We start from the raw sequence: 13,805 nt of genomic DNA, 5'->3' as shown, positions 1-13,805 counted from the left end.
CTTTAAGTCGCTTCTTTTGTCGAACCAGCAGACAACAGAGAGGCAAATGTTTGGCAGATTAAGTGATGTAAACAGTTTTAAATGTGATAAAATGTGGGTACAATTTTTCATTGAAGCTGTCTAACTGATGCGTATTTCCTGTGTATTCTTGTAACTTGGATGTGACTGGCTACAGTTCTGGTTTAGTTAAATAAATGTAAACTAATTTGAGGTGTTTCTTTGTCTTAGAAGTCAAAGTATTAATACAGTAGTGTTCGTAACGTGTTGTATCAGAACGAGGTACACCTCTCTACTCGAGTATCATCATCGCAGTCAGGATCCGCGTTCTGGCCTGTCTGCCTCACCTTGTAAGAGGGGGTATTCTGTTTTGATTGTTGATTCACCAGCACCATCATCCTACTCTCAGCTAACTTTCAGATCCCACGTTCTATTCACATACTTCTGTTTGTTTGTAAAATCTCTCTTAGTGACAACTAGCTTTATACACTGGAAGTCACTGTAGCATCACAACCTGTAGCATCCAATTTTCATTTCAATCTCATTTTGTGTCTTTTGACTGTTGCAGTAAATCTAATAACACACGCTCCCTCTTTCTTTGCCTCTCTGTTGTCTCTGCCAGGGATTGAGCTGTGCCTGCCAGGGTGGCGTTTTTCCATGACCATGGTGGCCAGTTTTGTGGTGTTGGGTGGTCAGCTGCTGATGCCTGGGGTGGCATACCTCTGTCGTGACTGGCAGGTCCTCCAGGCTGTCATCATCTGCCCCCTCGTGCTCGTGCTGTCCTACATCTGGTAAGCAAACGACCCGAGCATCTGCTGCACTCTGGCACCAGCCGTCTTTTGTTTTTGTTATTCTGTTGAAGTTCAAAAAGGTGTTTTTCACTTTAAATTCTGCACGAGACTCTCCTGCTGCAGAAATATGTGATGCCATCTGCAGTAAAATTGTACGTGTTAGATTCTAAGCAACCAATGTTTTTTTTAATCATCTAAATAAAACCTTGCTAAACAGTTTCGCACGTTTACTTGCTTTGAACAAAGTGAAGGAGATCTTGCCTCCAAGGACATTTTTCAGCAGTGAATTCCCGGCTGAATTAAAAGTAATGTCTTTCCGTTAACTCATTTGCAGTGACCTCTACCATGACTGCAGTCCTGTTTGCTAAAGCTCAGGCAATAAATACTTGTGTATTACTCCTATTTATTCAACCGTGATGCACAGAGCAGTGCTGGTGTGTACAAAGTCAGCAGAAGAAAACTGAGTAATCTAGGTTTTATCAGTATCAGAGGCCTTGGCTTTCTTCAGTGGTGTACCTGAAGAACAAAGGGTGTTTCCACTCAGATGCAGTTAAAACTATTCGCTAATCTGATGAAACGGCGGTCATGGTAGTGACATAATGCACTTCAATCAGTGTAGGAGACAGGATGGATGGGGGATTGAAGAGGATTTCCACAGTGATTCAGTGCAGGAGTCAGAAACTTTAAGCATACATCAGGGTAGTCACTGAGTGAACAAGATTGCAGAACTCAAGGACACGAAGTGGGTTGTGAAACTGGTATTTCACACACATATTACTGGACATTGGACGGTGAACTCAAACTAGCCAACACTGTAATGTAATAGAGCTCTCCACACAGCACCCACCACTGAGACACAAATACATGAGCAAGCTTGAGTCAGCCCTCACAAGAGGATTCTGGGGATTTCAAAAGCGCGGACCCATGTTGACCTTTGTGATGAAGCCAGACAGCGTTTATGGGCACAAATTGGATTCATCACTAACAAAGCAGCCGACGCTGCAACTAGAGAAATACAGCTGATTGGGCTGAAGAGTTCAACACTGCAGGTGATCTAAGTTTTGCTGATTTGGGAAAACAACTTAAAAAACACCACCAGCGCAAGATCATGAATCATGCACTTTCGCTTGCATGGACATCTGTTCCAGAGGAAATGTGGCATTGTTTTTGCTGACTATCTGCCCTTAAATATGGCCCTCTGCATTTTCACTGTCCATCGTCTTTTCAGTTGCTGATCAATAAGGAAGCGGTGAACTGATAACGATTTATCAAATTCACATATGTACACAGCAGTATGACGTGATCCTTTCGATAACAACATTTCTGTCTCACACCCTGAGTGTGACGTCAGACTGAAAATGGCCGCCGTGTGAATATGGGCTGTGGCTGGCAGTCGTGCTTGTTCATTGTTCCCACTGTTAAGACATCTGGTCAGGCTAATGTGAGACCTATAAGTGGTATGCGAGTGTGTCTGAGTGAAGCTGGAATGGACTGTTCAGGATACAATTTCTAATCTTAGCTTACCATTACAGCTTTCTTTTCTGCATTTTATTTGAAATGTGCTGAAATGGGCACAAAAACAAAATTCAATACTGCTAAGCCCCGGTAAGAGAGATTTCAGTCGGCCTTTTTAAAGGAAGATTCGATTCGTTTTGACTCCTTTTTCTTGTCTTATTAACAAGGACATCCCCCGTCTTTCTGACAGGATCTTCCCTGAGTCATTGCGTTGGCTGCTGGCCACTCAGCAGTACTGCCGCTCCAAGTGGATCATGGGACGGATAGCAAAGAAAAACCGGGTGAACATGGAGCTTGATGCTGACAATATCCTCACAGGTAACAAATATATTGATGCTAATTTGAAAGAAATCTGCATTAAAAGGCTGCTTTTGCATTTTGAAATGATGATTTCCGTATGTAAGTACTTCTGCATGTTGTTATGTTAGTCATTGTGCTTTTAGAGATTTGCTGCAGTGTTTTTTTTTTCCTCTCTTTGTTATAGTATCCCTCAACTGTGCTTTCCTAAATAAGCCAGATTGACAAGGTTATATCAGTTTCCTGTCTGGTTACCATAGTAACAGACCACTCCAGGTTGCAGTGGGTGTTGAACATTACATTATGACACTCTAGGACATTCATTAATTTCATTACAGCCTGGGTGGGTGGACATGAGCTGACACGCTGGTGTACAAACAGCAGATGGACGCAGGTCACGCACTTTGACCTCGGGGTTAACTGCGTCTGCACTCAGGCCTGCCAGACGCCATGAGCAGAGTGACCAGTGTTGTTGCTAAAGGTCAGAGTGGATGGCATTCGCGTTAAGCTTTAACATAGTTGTTTGCAGATGATTGCATCACGTTTTTATTAAGCTTTTATACAGCGTCACAACTTCTCTGGGATCGGGGTTGTACTATGCTGTACATTGTCTTGCCGTTGCTTACTGTAGTTAACAATGCATTCAGGAAACTAGTGCAACTGCTGGGAAAAGTCTCAAAGAGGAACCACTTGGTGTGAAATTGACTGCACTTTTTCAGAGCTCAGAGCGCGTGTGCTGATGCAGCAATGAGAAAAGTACATTGCCATAGACGTTAATTTGTCCACACTTGTTTTTATAGTAACTGGCTGTCCCCGACCCTTACAGTAATATTTCCTACTTTTAACTGCTCGCCACTAAACGCTGCATATGGGCGCTGAATGTTCGTCCTGCTGCATTAGTAGAGCAGTTTTTCAAGACATGACAGATGCGTGTGCAGCCACTGCTTAGGTCATCTTTGGAAAATGAGCTGAATGATTTGCAAACAGTAGATCACAGTGGGGGCAGTCTTACTCAGAGGTTTGTAGCTCGGCCAAGGGATCGCTGGAAAGTCTGAGTGATACAGCCGGAGATAACCTTGAGGCGGCGGTGTGGAATGCTGCCACACGCGTGAGTCAACATGAACACACAGTACCACAAAGCAGAGGTGTGTTTCTGTGGAAACCCGCAGTCTGACACCAAAACATTCACCCTCATGCCATACCTCATATCACTTGCGGCACAGGAGTGTTGCCCTCTAAGGCACTGGTCCTGTTCTTCTGTGAGCGTTGCCATACCTGTCCCACAAAGCTGCGGGAGACAAGTCATGTGGCTTGAAATGTGCTCATTAAAAATACATGTGGAATTTTCTGTGGTTGCAATAAATCAGGGCCGTCCGTGTGTGACTCTTTAAAGGACCAAGACTGCTGTTGAATGTTCCTTTAACCTGAAAACTCCATATGACATGAGGATAATAACAAGAGCCTGATGGATAAGACTGATATCACCTTATTACAGATATGCTGGAATCAGTGTATAAAAAAGAAAAATAGAAAAATACATTTTTGTGATACTTTGTGTTGCCAAAAATATAATAGTTTTGTGTAATAAAAAAAGAGAGAACAAGGTACAAGTAATACGGGTTTTAGTTTAAAAAAAGGGAATATCAGCCAAATTCATTTATAGATTTTTTTCAACGTAGTCAACATAATCAGAAACTTAGGCACTCTCTTTTACTATAGTCTATTCTGCATGACCGCCCTTTGCATGCAGAAAGTCAGATATTGTCCAGTCTCTAATGTTACCTTGTTTGCTCATTTCCAGAACTGCAGAGAGCTCTTCAGAAGAAACCCAAAAAGACGTGCATTGTGAAAATGGTCGGGACGAGGAACCTGTGGAAGAATATTGTTGTGCTCTGTGTCAACTCGTAAGTGCTTGTCTCATGTATTAGTTCTCAGAAAACCGTTAAGACGTTTTCGTGTCAGGCTGTTTGTGGGAGGATCTGAAAACCAAGAGAGACAAAAGGGAAACACTTGTGCGTGCTTGCATGTCGTGCATGGGGCAAGGCAGCACCAGTGAGACTCGCCATTTTGTGTAGTTAAGATGTCACATTAACCTGGAGGCTTGTACAGCTTTGGTCAGTAGCTCTCCGTGCTTTTGCCCTTCAATGTTTTGTGCTCCTCTGGTGGGATCTCTCCTTCTTCTCTCCATCTGAGACCTCCTGTCTAACTCGGCAGGCCCAGCTTTAGCTCTGCCTCGGCGCACGGTGTCCCTGACTCCTCAAGTCAGCATAAATTTTACATGAGCTGTGTCCTTATGAAACATTAGACGACCGCGGGAGACGGTGCGAGTGTTTGCTCGCCTTTTTGTGAATGCTTGTGTGTCAGTAAGTCAGTCTTCACGTGTGTGCCTAAGTTGAGATGAGAGAAAATGTCACAAACCTTTAATTGTTCCTTTTCCATCCTCATGTTTTAGATTTCCTTTGATCTCCTGTTTCACCATTCTCTTATATCTCTCCTACTGTGCATACACTAATTCTGAGTATCCTCTAACTGCGCCACTGTATCCTCTGATACTTTCTGTCCCACCTCACCGCTTTGCCCTTTGCATGTTCTTTACCCAGGCTAACAGGCTATGGGATCCACCACTGCTTTGCCCGCAGCATGATGGACCCCGAGGCTCAGGAGACGACCATGTTCCATAACTTCTATGCAGACTATTACACCATGGCAGGCATTGCGGTGGCGTCCTGCATGGCGCTGTGCCCTGCAGTAGGCCTGATGGGCCGGCGCGGTGGCCTTCTCATGTTTATGATCATCACTGCCTTAGCTTCACTGCTGCAGCTGGGCTTGCTCAACTGTGAGTACTTTCTGAAAGACACATGTCCACTTATACGTGCATTCTGTTCCTGAAGGATGATGTGTATTGGTTCTGAATAACCGTGAGACTCTATAATAGGATTTATTTTAGAGTTCTTAGGCCGTTACTGTTCTATATTTTTCTATTTATCAACAAATCCCATGAATTTAAGTATTGTTTGTGTATCCAAAGCCTCGTATATCTTATTCCTCTGTGCCATAGAGCTCCATTGTTGACCAAAAGCTATTAAAACATGGGCACTGATGTTTTCCACACGCACGTCCTGCTGCTGGAAATACTTAGTAGCAGCAAATATGTATCCATCCATGGCAGAAAATAGTCCCTGACACATGCCCGTTGTACTCCTGCTCAAGTAACGTTGCCTAAATACAGCACTATGCTTGAAATGACTTTTAACCATTAATGAATACATAAAATATGGAAATGAAAAACCTCTTGTTGCAGGTTTTGCACAAACCTTTAAGAAGCTGTCGTCAAAGAGGAACTTTCATAGCGGATTACTGGCCAGTGTCCAATTAGGGCTGGACAACATGTCATCAGTATAGATGATTGACTTTCAGCACAATCGTTCCATGATGATATGATCATATCACAAAGTGGCCAAATGAATTAAAAAGTAATAGAAGAAGTATTGCAGTTTTTTTCATATGTGAAAAATATTAAAAGAAATGGCCAAAGGAGTAATTTTAATTCCTCAGTAGATTTGTGTCTATAGAATAGGCGTTTTTGTTTTTACATATGTTGAACATAAACTGGCTTCAATTTTAGACTTCTTGAGCATTAGCAGTCCAAGTCCGGTGTCTCCTACACACATACTGTAAATGCAAACCGTGATGAGTGTACTACTGCAAGCAAGGGCTTTGTTACCTTCAGTTGTTTTCTGATGGAGTAGGCGAACATGATTACAAACTGCTGTTTCAGTCAATGTGTACCCACGGAGTGCTCCACATCAAAACAGTACACAAGTGAGTTTATTCAGTGACAAATGAGCGAAACTTAATGTTTAACCTAAGTCAACACATCAAGGTTATGCTCATGTTTCATGGTCCCATTTGAGGTTGTTTTTATGTTGTAACTGTGTTGACAAGCTTTGCTGAACATGTGTGCATGTTTTTTCGTTTCTCGTGTTCGACCCTGGATTGAATTATTTATCGTATTTATAGTATTTATAGTGCATGTGATTATTTAGTGCTTTGTGTTTCTCACTGATACATATCTGCTCATTCTCCTCTAGTGCTGGGGAAGTACAGTGGCCATCTGAACATAGGTAGGATCACCTATTTACTTCTTTTCTTCTTAAGTATTGTGTTTGAGCTGGGGAAATAAACTGATCAATAATTGGCTACTCTTGCTTGGATGTTATTCCACTATCATTTACATCAGCGTCACATTCTTTCAATGTGTAAATTGAATTGTCTAGCTTGCTGCACTATCTTGATGAGGTTTTAGAAAATGTGCTGCATGCAGGCATCCTGCAGTATTTCATTGGGCATAGACAAGCCCTGCAGAGACACATAATGAAGTCCTAGATGTAATTATGGCTAGCTTTTCACTTATTTATCTCCTTTGTGTTGAAGAGGGTGAGCGTCTTTGTTGCAGAGCTGTGAATCTCACAACCAGTCCTCCTTCACTGTTCTCCTCTGTTTATCAAGCTCTTTATTCTCTCCTCGCTCTTGCCTCACGCTGAGAGGCAAGAGCTGATCACAGAGCAGTCTCCTCTGATCGTCTTTATGCCATCTTCGGCATAGAAAACATATTCAAACCATCTTTGGCCTAAATGGATTATTCTTATGCAAGGCAATTCTTCAAGAACTCATCAAAGTAAACTTAAGGTCTGGGAAACTTTATTGGGACTTAATGTGTAGGTTTTCGAAATGCACAGTCAGACATTAGTTGTAATGATATGTTCTAAAATGCTAAAAAGTACCTGCTAGTTTAATTTCACCACTCATGAATATTTTGACGTTGAAATTTATATACCACTGAATTTGCAGAATTTCAATGTTTTACTTTGAAATCTATCTTTCAAGTTGTACAATTTCAAAAAATTTGAGTGTTCAGGTTTCAATTAAGAAAACAAAATAAGGAAGAAGATTTTCAATTTCAGTCAATTTCTGGTCAAAATATTGTGTTTCTTTCAATTAGATTGAGATAGATTTCAAGATTAAACATGTGGGCTACCAATGATAATAAATCAAGTCTGAAGGAATCAATCAGACCTTTATCCTTCAAGGATGAGTGACTGAAAACCTCGTACACTGGGATGTTCTTATTTTCTGAAACCGAAAACTATTTTCTGAAATTGTGCAGCGCTTTTGTCCTTTTACAGATTGCAAAGTGTAATTTCCATATCTGTGCGTCTCCTGCTTCGTCTGCAGATAGCTCAGGTACGCTGAATAAGAACTTCTCCATCGCCTTCTCCATCATCGGCATGTTTTCCTCCCATGCGGTCAGCAACTTGAGCATCTTCTTCTGTGCTGAGATCACACCCACGGTGATCAGGTAAGCCCACTGAAACACTGGGACCGTACCATCAGAGGATGACGACAACATGTGGAAAATGTCCTTTTGCTCTCAAAAGAAGTGAATCTGTCATGTTTATGTATAGCACATGTTCTTAATGGAAAACCAAAAAACCAAAAAAAACTAAAACAAAAAAAAAAAAAACAGCTAATGCTGGGTTGACAAGCATTGCAGAGAATTTGAAGTTTTCTTTCTACGCTTGTTTTGTTGTCCTGGTTAGTTTATAATTCAGTTAATACAGTGGTTGGTTTCCATCACGTCACATGCTCCTGCAGATGGATTAGCTGCTCCACCTCCTGTTAAAGAGGGGTATGAAATTATTGAACTGCTGGAAACAAGACTCTCAAAGTTCAGTGTCAAATGTAATCCACATCTTGTACAAATTAGCCATACCCTCTGAGAATATATGACACGGCATTGGATGTTCATTATCTAGGCTTATGTAAAAGGTGTTGTTCTGCTGACAGTTCTCAAAGGGCGGCCTCCTCTGGTGAACTGAGGCAATTACGTGAGCAGAATGGCATTGCATGAGGAAAAGGGTGTTGGTGGTACTGCAGCACTCTCTGCTGCTGTTTGATTAAATGGCACTGACTAGTCGACAGCAGCGTTCAGCAAAAATCAGGGCTTCCCTTCCTGTGAATGATTTATGTGAAAATTCTTCAGGACAGCCTAAAGTTCATGATTTACTTTTACTGAACTGAGCTGTCTTCTTGTTGGGCTGGTTTACAGGAGGTTTATGAGGTTTTTAGGTATGTGTGATCACAAATCCTAAATCCTACCATGTGATAACATTTTCCATCTCATCGTAGGGGTGGTGGGCTGGGCCTGGTCCTGGCCAGCGCCGGTTTCGGCATGCTGACTGCTCCCATCATGGAGCTCCACAACCAGAAGGGCTATTTCCTTCACCACATTATCTTTGCCTGTTGCACTCTTATCTGCATCATCTGCATTCTCCTGCTGCCCGAGACACGCTACCAGCCCCTCCCTGAGACCCTGGCTGACGGCGAGAGCTACACTCGTCAGCCTCTCCTTCCCCCGAGGAAACCTGGAGAACAGCGCCTCTTGCTGGCCCAGTCTGAGAGCAGCAGGGACTACACTAGGGTGCACGACACGCCACTCCACGAAGCAGCCACCATTGTCGCATCCACCATGGACTCCACCGCGTCTTCGGCTGTTGATTTGACCGCTCAATCGGTCGGCGATATGTCCCCTCCCACATTCATGGAGGTGCACCCTGGCAAGCCGGAGCCTAAAGACCCCAACGGTCATTCAGTTTCACCTTTAGCCACCACTCCCATCACAGCTGTGGGTAAAGATGGGATCATACATGCCAGTAAAGAGCATCTGCTGTCTTCCACTCCTTTACACAAAGCTCCGTGTGTCACAGACCCTCTTTTATCCGATACAGAAGAACCGCCAGCAATAGTTCTTGACTCTGTTGAGCCACTGTCAAATTCTGCCACTCCTGAAATGAATGACATTGGTTCTTCCCCTACAAAAGAGTCAGCTGGCACCCCTGCCCCGTCAGTGGACTCTTCCACTCCCCCCGTCCCTCAAACTGTGCCTGCTCCCTTATTGATCTGCACCACACCCATCATCGAACCCCCGCCTAGCTTCACGTTAGAATCCCCCGACCCTCTGGCTAATGAGATCGAAGGTATCACTCCGAAATTCGACCCACCTTTGCTTGAGGGCGCCTTTGCCACTTTAGCGGACTCCCCAACTCCATCTGTGCATGACAGTCTCCCTCCATCCCTTACTCCCTCTCCTGTTCCAATGACAGACTGCAACATTTCCACAGACCCTCCACCCACCATTAGCGCACACTCTGACATTCCTATTCACCTAGAAATAGTAGAAGAATCTACATCCACTCCTTCCACTAGAGACTCCCCACCACCACAGTTAGACTCTACCTCTCCCTGTGTTAATGATATATCCCCTTGTTCCCCTGCTCCCCTTAGTCCAATAACTGTTTCCCCTTCATCCTCTCCCCCTCAACCCATTGACTCAGGCCATATGCCCCCTGGGGACTCCTCCACTCTCCCTGTCATAGATAGTGTCACTACTACCGCACCGATTCCTACCATCCTCCCCGTCACAGACATTGTCCACACCTCCACTCCAGAATCAACCACTCTGACTCTCACAAACATTGTTCAGCCCACACAGGATTCAGCTGCTTCCCTTGCCATACATTCAGCACCAACTTCCATCACGGATTCAGGCTCTACAGAAGCAGCTCCCCCCTCTCTAATGGACTGCACTGTCTCCTCCCCCATAGACTCTGGTGTCCTTTCCATCAGGGACAGTGCCAGCACGGAAAACAACACTGTCAATGGCGTGGCGTCATCATGATCCAGTGTTGGCAGCCAGGAAAAGAAGCTTTACGGTTGCCGAGGAAGCAGCCCACGCCACATGAATAAACGAGCAGGGGGCGCAAACTGTCCTGCTCAGACTTCAGGCACTCAACAAAGACTGTCCCCACCTCGAGTTGAGTAGGCATGTCTTACAGAGCTGCTGTACGTTTCTCAATGACCCCCCCAACCCCCCCTACCTGCATTTAGCCAATAAATGAGACCACACAAGTGAGAGTGCCAGAGGCTGGTTCGTGACAATGTGACAGTATCTTCAGCTCTTTTTGAATGTCACTGGAAATCACCAGCCTATAAACTACTTTGATGTTAATGAATGGGAAATCACTGTCTGTCATTTTAAAGAGACTTACAACTATACCCACAATCACTGAGAGGACTGGTGAAAAATGCAATGATGCTAAAAACAAACAAAAAAAATCAAATCATTGGTACTTTTGCTCAAACGAAGTGTCCGTCTAACATGTTTGTATAAAGATATCGCCTTTCCTGTATGGACAAAAAAAATCTGAATGTTACAAAGTATTTTTTGCCGTTACAATCCAAATTGGAGTGATTTTTCTAAACACAACGCCAAAAACTACTCTGACCAAAATTAAAAGTAGACATAGTGCCAAAAATTAGTATAAATGCAGTATTTGCCTGTTTGGGGAAATACTGTTTAGTGCAGTCCCCTGCCATAGACTGTGTGAGGATTAAAGTGAATCAGATGAACCCCATCACAAACTTAAAAAAAAATACAAAAGAAGATTAAAAATATTACCAAATTAAAAGACTGAAATGCTATGTCACCATTCGATAAATTAGGAGAAATGAGATTGCGAAATTGGTTTGAACTCATGGTTCGTTGTGTGAACAGCGATATGAAAAGAAAAAAATGACCCATATTTTGTCGGTCTGAAGAAACTTTTATTTTTCCAATCGTTTTAGTCAATGAAATTTATGGTATGCAAATGCTTTGATTTGTAAATGCGATATTGTAAGTAAATGCATAATTAGTTGTTGAGCTTGATTCAGCCTTTTTTTTAATTCAAAGTATTATTTTGAATAATCTCCCATGGCGTGCCCTTATTGTACAAATCTATACTTTCTTCTTACAGTATTTGTGGCACCTCAGTGTGGTGGCACCTTATTCTGTGCAGTTGGGACAAAGCATGAAAATAATTGTGAAACGAGCAAACCTTAAAAAGACACAAAAGCTATTTTTGAGATGAAACGAATGGATGGCAAAACGTGCCGTGCGACTGCCAACTGTCGCAGCATCGCTAACCTTTGCTGTGTTTTCCAAATCATGGTCCGGCATTGACATAGTCTGTGTATGCCAATGTGTCCGTACATTCACACGCAGAACTATGTTTACCTTAAAAAATGCAATATTTCATATATTTGTCAAATTGACATTGTAAAATACAGGTCAAATCCTCGATTCTACATAAATTAATCTATTCATATTCTTGAATTGACAGACTCTTTCTTAAGGAGGCACTTTCTCTTCCAAAGCTTGTGTCCACCTGTGGACAGCGTTGTACTTGACTTAATACTGTGTGTAACAGTTGTAGTTACATACTTCATGCATTGGAGGTTGTAATATTTGTCAGAGAAAGATGTATGATTACGGATAGACCACTGTTTACAATAATGATGATAATAATAATAATAATTACACGTTACTGTAAAACGTACAAGCCAACTGAATGATGTCTTGTCATTTCAAATGTGATAAAACTCTCTCTCACTCAGCATATTACATCTATCCAGGAAGTATTGGTGATCTATTAAGGTGTCAATCAGGAGTCAAAGGCAACCCCAGACTTTCTGTTCTTCACACCTTCTTGTGGTACTTCACTCACCAAAATTGTCTCTTGCTTTTATCCAAGTCGAGTGTGCACTGACAAAGGCTACATATCTTTTGGTATGTGAATGATTGAGCAAACCCGCCTGTGGTTGTTTTCCTCAAATGCAGCTTGACTCAAAGCATGAAAGCTCTATTTTTCGATCGATTCAGGATGATCTCTTAATATATCATCGAGACAACGAACTTCCATTTAGTGAAAGATTCATTTAATGTCTAACAAACCATGCTGCTAAGCCTCAAAGCACAATGCCCTGCAATCATGTGATGTCAAATTTGGTGGAGCTTGGCGTCTTGACAGTAAAAAGAAAAGAAAAAAAAAGGGAAAGTGGAGTGGGATTTTGAATACAATACAGAAACACATGTTAGCTTTTGCAATAGACCCACATGTAATCTACTTTGTGGAACAGGGTGTTGACACTGGATTTAATAAGGAATTCTTGGCATCTGCAGTAGAGAGTGGGTTGACTGCAGTGGTCAGTATCTTCACATTACTCGGAGTACTTGTTGTCTGTGAGTGTTGGTCTCTCTGTCTCAGTGTGCATATTGCAGAAATTGAACTGTGTACCGCCAAAACCCCATGCAACACCAGTGTAAAGACAGTAAAACAGCACAATACATCCAGTGTCTTCTCTGAGATCTGTTACTTCCATTTTCACAACTCCCATGCAGCTATTTCACGGTGCTGATCGGAGCTATTACAACCGTAAGCATTCAGTTTGACTTTATTTGGAGTAAAATTAAGGTAAAAAAAAAAATCAGTAAAAGCAATCCAAAGCAATGTTAGCACCAGCGATAGGGTAGACTAGAAGACAGTGATCTGTGGAAAGTGCAAAACAAAAAAAAAAAAAAACGAAAAAGAAAAAAAATGCCTTTGTATATAGTAAATGTGTGGAGACACCCAGCTTCCATAAGATGAAGGATCATAGATCATAAGATGGACTGATGAATAGTTCTGAACTTGGTAGATAAAAGTCTCAGAGACAAGTCCCCAGTGTACACATTTCAGGTTTTGCTTCTCTGCAACTCAGAATCTCTTCAAGGAGAGATTTGAATGAATGTAAAAACCATGGATTGTACCATTTACAATTTCTGATTGTTTGGTTTCATTTTGTTTTTATTTTAACAGACATAATGCACTTGTATATAAGCCATACCTGTTGTTAAAATAAACCACTATTTATTGATCAACCGTGGATATCTGTGAGTCCTTCATTTCATTTCATGGATTTTATTAACAGTTGGATCCCAAGAAAAAGAAGTCAAATATTCCCACTGCTAGTTTGAGGCCATGTATCTGAGAGTAACAACAAAAATAAAAAGGGAGTACATGACTGTTTTTTACTCCACCTTTGTTTTAGTAATCCAGTAGGGTTTCAAAATCCATGAGGGTTGTTGTCTGTGTGTGAATTACTTTGTGGTGATATGATTAATTACTTAGCACCTTGGGCACAGACATGCTTTGAGCTAAATGCTAAACTCTACATGCTAATATGCTCATAATGACGGGGAACACAAACGTCACTATCAAAGTCATAAGGACTCGTCCTTTGGGGACCATGAATGTCTATAAAAAGTCATGGAAATCCATCCAATAT

The 13,805-nt window shown here is 42.1% G+C and overlaps 1 protein-coding gene across 1 annotated transcript in view; it reads left to right on the top strand.

Annotated features, from left to right (window-relative positions):
* Positions 1-12,965, top strand: part of LOC143329067 (solute carrier family 22 member 23-like) — a 34,219-nt gene extending 21,254 nt beyond the window's left edge. Inside the window, exons 4-10 of the mRNA XM_076744742.1 lie at positions 620-788; positions 2,494-2,621; positions 4,402-4,504; positions 5,201-5,436; positions 6,692-6,724; positions 7,836-7,959; positions 8,790-12,965. Coding sequence (XP_076600857.1) covers positions 620-788; positions 2,494-2,621; positions 4,402-4,504; positions 5,201-5,436; positions 6,692-6,724; positions 7,836-7,959; positions 8,790-10,338 — 2,342 coding nt within the window. The 3' untranslated portion in view covers positions 10,339-12,965. The remainder of the gene's footprint in view (positions 1-619; positions 789-2,493; positions 2,622-4,401; positions 4,505-5,200; positions 5,437-6,691; positions 6,725-7,835; positions 7,960-8,789) is intronic.
* Positions 12,966-13,805: the final 840 nt, after the last annotated feature.

This window comes from Chaetodon auriga, chromosome 12 (genome assembly GCF_051107435.1).
Source record: "Chaetodon auriga isolate fChaAug3 chromosome 12, fChaAug3.hap1, whole genome shotgun sequence".
NCBI lineage: Eukaryota > Metazoa > Chordata > Actinopteri > Chaetodontiformes > Chaetodontidae > Chaetodon > Chaetodon auriga.
The sequence above is the reverse complement of the archived record's forward strand: the minus strand, read 5'-3'. Positions and strand labels throughout refer to the sequence as shown.